Below are 6,000 nucleotides of genomic sequence, written 5' to 3'. Positions count from 1 at the left end.
TAGGATTTGATGATGACTGGCTTCAGGATCAGATGTGAAAAAACCACCATTCTGATAATTTTTATGGCCAGGATTTCACTTCTTGTAACATGTATGGAGAATCTTTGATAATAGCGTGACTTTGATCAGCACTTTGCCATCATTTCATCAGCTCATCAGTTTATTTCCTTTTAAAATTTGTTGTAATTTCTCCATACAGAGAACCTTCCATTCTGCACTGACTACCTTTGAGCAGAGGAGCATATAGGAGACATCAGGGCAAAATATTATTGACATCAGCAAGGAACAGACAGCTGTTGAATGAGACTGTTGAAGGACAGGTAAAACTGGAGCAGGGAGCATAGCTAAAGGAAATAAAAAAAATGTCTGCTTGCTTTTTAAATGGATTCAAAAGTGAGGAAAAGCAAAGTGACATAACCAAATTACTTTCAGTCTAGTAAAAGCTGTAATGAACTGCTGTGTATAGTAAGAGGAGAGGGGGAGTTTACAAGTTACAGCTACTTAACCTGTTTCCTGCCAGAGGAAAGCAAAAAAAAGCATAAACCCTTCTGCTCCCTTTTTGCTTTCTTGTCACAAATTGACTCATGAGAAATGAGATGACCCCTAAGAGTCACAGAGCTTACCCCAACCAAAATGCTTCTTTCTGCTGGAGTGACCAAGGGCCACCTGCAGTGCATAAATGGAGGTTTTACCATGTAAAGTATAATTATCCTATTGAGATCAGGACAACTATAAGGGATAAAACTGACTTCTCATGGCTAGTACCCAAGCTACAAAATTTGAACTCAGTTCCACCTGCAAACATTTTTGCTTGAATCCTAAAAGCCAAGACTCTATCCATATCCCTTTAACTCTGCATTTCTGTGGATGCTTCAGTGCTGAAAAATGGACTAATTGTGATAGCAGTTAGAAAAAACCAAACCAACCAACCATCTTTTATTAAGTGAGCAGATCTGAAATGGTATTACTGAAAGGTAAGTATACATGGACCCCCACTGTTCCATTTTTACAGTTACTGTTATGAGTTGAACTTGAACATTGTTTGCACAGATTTATTATGGTTTCTAACCCCCTCCCCCCGCCCCCCCAAGTTAACCACCCCTTAATTCCTGACTTAAAACCTAATCTGCCATAAAGATACATGAAATAGAACAGACTGAGAAAATACTTGAGAACAGCTGCTGTTTACAAAGAAACTAATTTATAGTATGCAATGACTGATCAGGTAGAACAAGAGTTCAAAATCTGACTAGGTTATGAAGCATTTTTTCAAACATCCATTTTGGATTATTGCTGGAAGGTACTAATTGGTCTATTCTAGACTAATTTACAAACATTCATAAAACAGTGAAAAATGCATGCTTTAGAAACCTGATACATTTCATGCCTCTGGACTAAAAAGAAGATGAAGATGGAAGCAAGTGATGGGCATTTTTCATGTAGTTTAGTAGTGCTCAGAGTTTTTTTTCTTTTGTGCTAACAGACTCTTCGAATTTTTTCTCCTTTCTTTCAGCTGATTTTTTATCTTCGGGCTTAGTCCACGGCGGGCTGTGCAACTTCTGCTGAAGGTGAAAAAAAAGCATCAGCATAAGCACTGCAGGCAGGATATTCACATATGCAGGTAAATAATAATACAAATATGTTAAAAATCCATGGCAATAGCGCACACTGAGCTGCATTTCTAGTAAAGTGATGTATCAGTCTTAAACAGCTACAACAGAATATAATATTCATCAGCTGTGTCTAGAAGAGGATTCTGATCTCCACTACAGGAAGATTATTTAACTATCTTTGACAGTCCAAAACCATACAAGTCTGATGCTGCTTTACAATCATGGTGATTTTTATCTTTTTTTTTTCATGGTCTAGCAAATGAAGAGCTCAGGTATATAACTTGCTATAACTTTTCCATTGGGAACACGGCTCCATACGGCAGGTCCAGAGGAGTCCACAAAGATGATTAGAGGGCTGGAGAACCTCCCCTATAGCGACAGGCTGAAAAAGTTGGGACTGTTCAGCCTGGAGAAGAGAAGGCTCTAGGGAGGACTGAAAGAGGCTTTCCAGTACCTGAAGAGGGCCTACAAGAAAGCAGGTAAGGGACTTTTTACAAGGGCTTGTAGTGATAGGGAGAGAGCAAATAGATTGAAACCTGAGAAGGGCAGATTGAGACTGGAGATTAGGAAGAAATTCTTTACAGTGGTGAGATACTGGAATGGGTTGCCGAGAAAGGTCATAGATGCTCCCTCCCTGGAGATGTTCAAGGCCAGGTTGGATGATTCCTTGAGCAACCTGGGCTTGTGTGAGGTGTCCCTGCCCATGGCAGTGGGGTTGGAACTAGATAATCTTTGAGGTCCCTTCCAACATAAACCATTCTATAAATCTATGAATTATTTTGGAAGTAACTCTGTGCTATGGACATCACACTATCCAATGAAGCATTTGACTGTTGGGATTGTCCAGTTCTTCAATAGTTTTGCAGAATTTTACCACCAGAAGACATTTTGAAAGGATGAACTGCAACCAGGAACAACATCTGAACTGAATAATCTGTTCTGTTTCGGAAACATTGGTGTGGAATGTATAAGGATACTTCAAGTACTGGCATGCCTTACAAGACATTTTAGTAAAAACCCTGAGAATTACTCAGAAATAGGATACCTGAAAGCTTGTCTCTGTTTCTGCTGTCTTCAAATGCGACGTTGAATTGTTGCGATTCCCCAAACACGTCTTGCCAGCCTGTCAATATGAGTGTTAGAAATAACCAGGTCATATGTTTCCCCCTAAAATATTAATAGTTTTCCTAAGGAAAAATGAAAAGGAAAAAGGAAAAAAAAGGAGGAAAAGAAAAAGGAGGAAAAGAAAAAGGAGGAAAAGAAGAAAAAAAGAAGAAAAAGAAGGAAAAGGAAAAAAAGAAGAAAGAGAAGAAAGAGAAGAGAAGAAAGAGAAGAAAGAGAAGAAAGAGAAGAAAGGGAAGAAAGGGAAGAAAGGGAAGAAAGAAGAAAGAGAAGAAAGAGAAGAAAAAGAAGAGAGAAGAAAAAGAAAAAGAAAGAGAAGAAAAAGAAGAAGAAGAAAGGGAAGAAAGGGAAGAAAGAGGAGAAGGAGAAGGAGAAGGAGAAGGAGAAGGAGAAGGAGAAGGAGAAGGAGAAGGAGAAGGAGAAGGAGAAGAGAAGGAGAAGGAGAAGGAGAAGGAGAAGGAGAAGAAGAAGAAGAAGAAGAAGAAGAAGAAGAAGAAGAAGAAAAAAGAGGAGAAAGAGGAGAAAGAGGAGAAAGAGGAGAAAGAGGAGAAAGAGGAGAAAGAGGAGAAAGAGGAGAAAGAGAAGAAAGAGGAGAAAGAGAAGAAAGAGGAGAAAAAGAAATCACAGTGGTTTTTTTTAGCCTGGCTGGTGGAATCAAAGAAAATAAATTTTCCTAGCTAAGTGAATCACATACTGCCATCATCTCTATTAATCCCTATTATAATATCAAATGTAGCTTCAAACTTAACAATACCTACCTGGCTACTTCCCCCCTTCCCTCCCCCCTCTTAAATTTCATAACAAAAAGTGAAGTTTATTCTTAGAGTGGTTCCATGGAACAGGTAAGTATTTATAATTGTCTGTTGTGGGTGAGAAAATAGTAACAAACAGTTGAAAACTCGCATTCAAAGCAGGACTTCTGTGTTGTTCTCTTGTCTAAACTACTCAATCTCCTCGGTGCCACAATTCTCTGAATGGGGAAGTGAGATGACACTCAAGGCATGGAAATCCTTGTCAGACTCATTGCTGTCATTTTATTCCAGCAATAATGTCATTTTCTTTCCAATATGCTTTTTAGTGTCTGGAAAACAGAGTTGAAGAGCATAAATAAAATTAACTACACGTTAGACTTTTTGAACCAAAGAGATCTCGTGTTATGAGTCTTAAGTACAGATTTAACCAGCACTGAAATTTCTGCTCTAATTAAATTAAAGTCCCTTCAGGAGCAGGATTAATGATGCCGTAACTGAAGAAATTAAAACGTGAAATACAGTAAAATATTGTGAAACTTCAGGCATTACTTGAGAATGTGAGCATGCTGGGATTTCTTTACTGGTTTTGGAATTAAACGTGGTACATTTAAAAGTTATTAATTGGTCCAGAGGAGGGCCATGAAGGTGATCAGAGGGCCAGGAAGACAATCAGAGGGCTGGAGCACCTCTGCTCTGTGGACAGGCTGAGAGAAGCTCCGGGCAGATTTAGACTTGATATTAGAAAGAAATTCCTCACAGTGAGGGTGGTGAGACAGTGGAACAGGTTGCCCAGGTAGGTTGTGGATGCCCCCTCCCTGGAGGTGTTCAAGGCCAGGTTGGATGATGCCTTGAGCAACCTGGGCTTGTGTGAGGTGTCCCTGCCCATGGCAGGGGGATTGGAAGTAGATGACATTTAAGGTCCCTTTCAACCCAAACCATTATATGATGAGGACTCTTTCTAACATAGCAATAATATAATTTAGTTTAAATTTTAACATTACTCTTCTGAAATTCTTCCTGTTTGGCATGAGCCCTTGAAGATGTTTGAAGCTAAGTCAAACCTGGATAGAATATTTTTTGCACATGAGACATATCCAACATGTTAATGAAAAAAGGTGAAAGGATCACTGCTATATAGACGTGAACTTTCTCCTAGGAATATGAAATCAAACATGCTTTCAATAATATCCACTACAAGGTTTGCTGGCATTTCTACAGCTTTTTCTCTTGTTCACTTTTGGGATGGTTGAGTTTTGTTTGGTTGGTTTTTTTTTTTGTTTGTTTGGTTTTTCGTATTGTGATTAATTAAATCCACCTGGATGACAAGAAGTTATCTGGCTGAAGGACAGCAAAGGAATCATGAACAAATGGTAGGTTGTGAGAAATTTTTTTGGGGCTGATTTTCTCGAGAAGAGGGAAAGTAAATCCTAATTCATCCTTCAGCATCTTAAACCACAACACAATAACAATTACCTAACTGAGCAAAGAACACTAGAAATAAACACCCTAGCATGGACATCAAATATCAAGGAATTTTATAAGCACCCTTTCAGTCAAACTGATGTCAGGTTAGAGTTAATTAAAAAGTAAGAGATTGACAAAGGGGAAGAAATTCATTAAATTTTTGCACTTGAGAAATCTTGTTGGTCCCTTGCCTGTAAAAAAGTTGATCTATGAACAGGTGTGAGTATGAAAATGAAACATGTTATTAAGAAAACTTCTTGGAGAGGGGACAAGTCTCTCCCTCCTGCAAGCTTCTAGAGAGTCAGGGGTGCTGCCAAGGATTTTATAATACTTCAAGGGGGTTTTAGTCATGTTCAAGCTACTGAAGAGCCCCTGAGATGATGCAATTGTGTGATTGGTGGTGAGGAGTCTCTTTTGATTTTTTTCCTGCTGTACTCAAAAGTTGGATTAATATCACATCATAGGAATAATCAGGGTAGTATTAGTAAAAAAAAAACAACAACAAAAAAAAACCATAAAGAATGTATTCCTTCTATGAAAAAAAATACCAAGTAATATCAACACATAGTTTTTGTTCTAGAAAAAGTCTAGAGAGTGAGATGGCAATAGAAGTAGTTAATAAAATTTGAATGCATCAAAAGCTTAACAGTGTGGTCCTGGCAGGGCTGGTATTTAATATATTTGCTAGCGAGATAGATTAAAAGAAATGTTTTCAGCTTAGTCATATTTAGAAAAAAAATTCAAGGGTTTTAGAGACTTCCAGGTGAGCAGATTGAGGATAAAAGATGTGGCAGGTCAAAAATGCAACAGCGTTTCAGGTTGTGTAAAGAAGAGGACAGAAACAATACCAATGAATTAGATAATTTAAAAATAAACTGTATATACTTAAAAAAAACCCTTCAGGCAACCCGTTTCACCAAGACAATAGACAGGAACAAAAAAAAAATATTAATTGAAATTAATAAAAATATAGGTCAAACATTTAAGATGTATAGATTAGAAGAAAAAAAACCAACAACAAACCAACAAACTAATGGATGGCATAAAGA

General features: G+C 37.9%; 1 protein-coding gene across 1 annotated transcript in view; it reads right to left on the bottom strand.

Annotated features, from left to right (window-relative positions):
• Nucleotides 1-1,454: 1,454 nt before the first annotated feature.
• LUZP2 (leucine zipper protein 2) overlaps nt 1,455-6,000 on the bottom strand; it is a 62,739-nt gene continuing 58,193 nt past the window's right edge. The window contains exons 8-9 of the mRNA XM_054390608.1: nt 2,659-2,736; nt 1,455-1,562 (exon numbers count right to left, since the gene is read on the bottom strand). Of these exons, the coding sequence (XP_054246583.1) occupies nt 1,455-1,562; nt 2,659-2,736 (186 nt within the window). The remainder of the gene's footprint in view (nt 1,563-2,658; nt 2,737-6,000) is intronic.

Source organism: Indicator indicator, chromosome 21, assembly GCF_027791375.1.
Source record: "Indicator indicator isolate 239-I01 chromosome 21, UM_Iind_1.1, whole genome shotgun sequence".
NCBI lineage: Eukaryota > Metazoa > Chordata > Aves > Piciformes > Indicatoridae > Indicator > Indicator indicator.
Note: the sequence above shows the minus strand (reverse complement) of the source record. Positions and strands in the feature narration are given on the sequence as shown.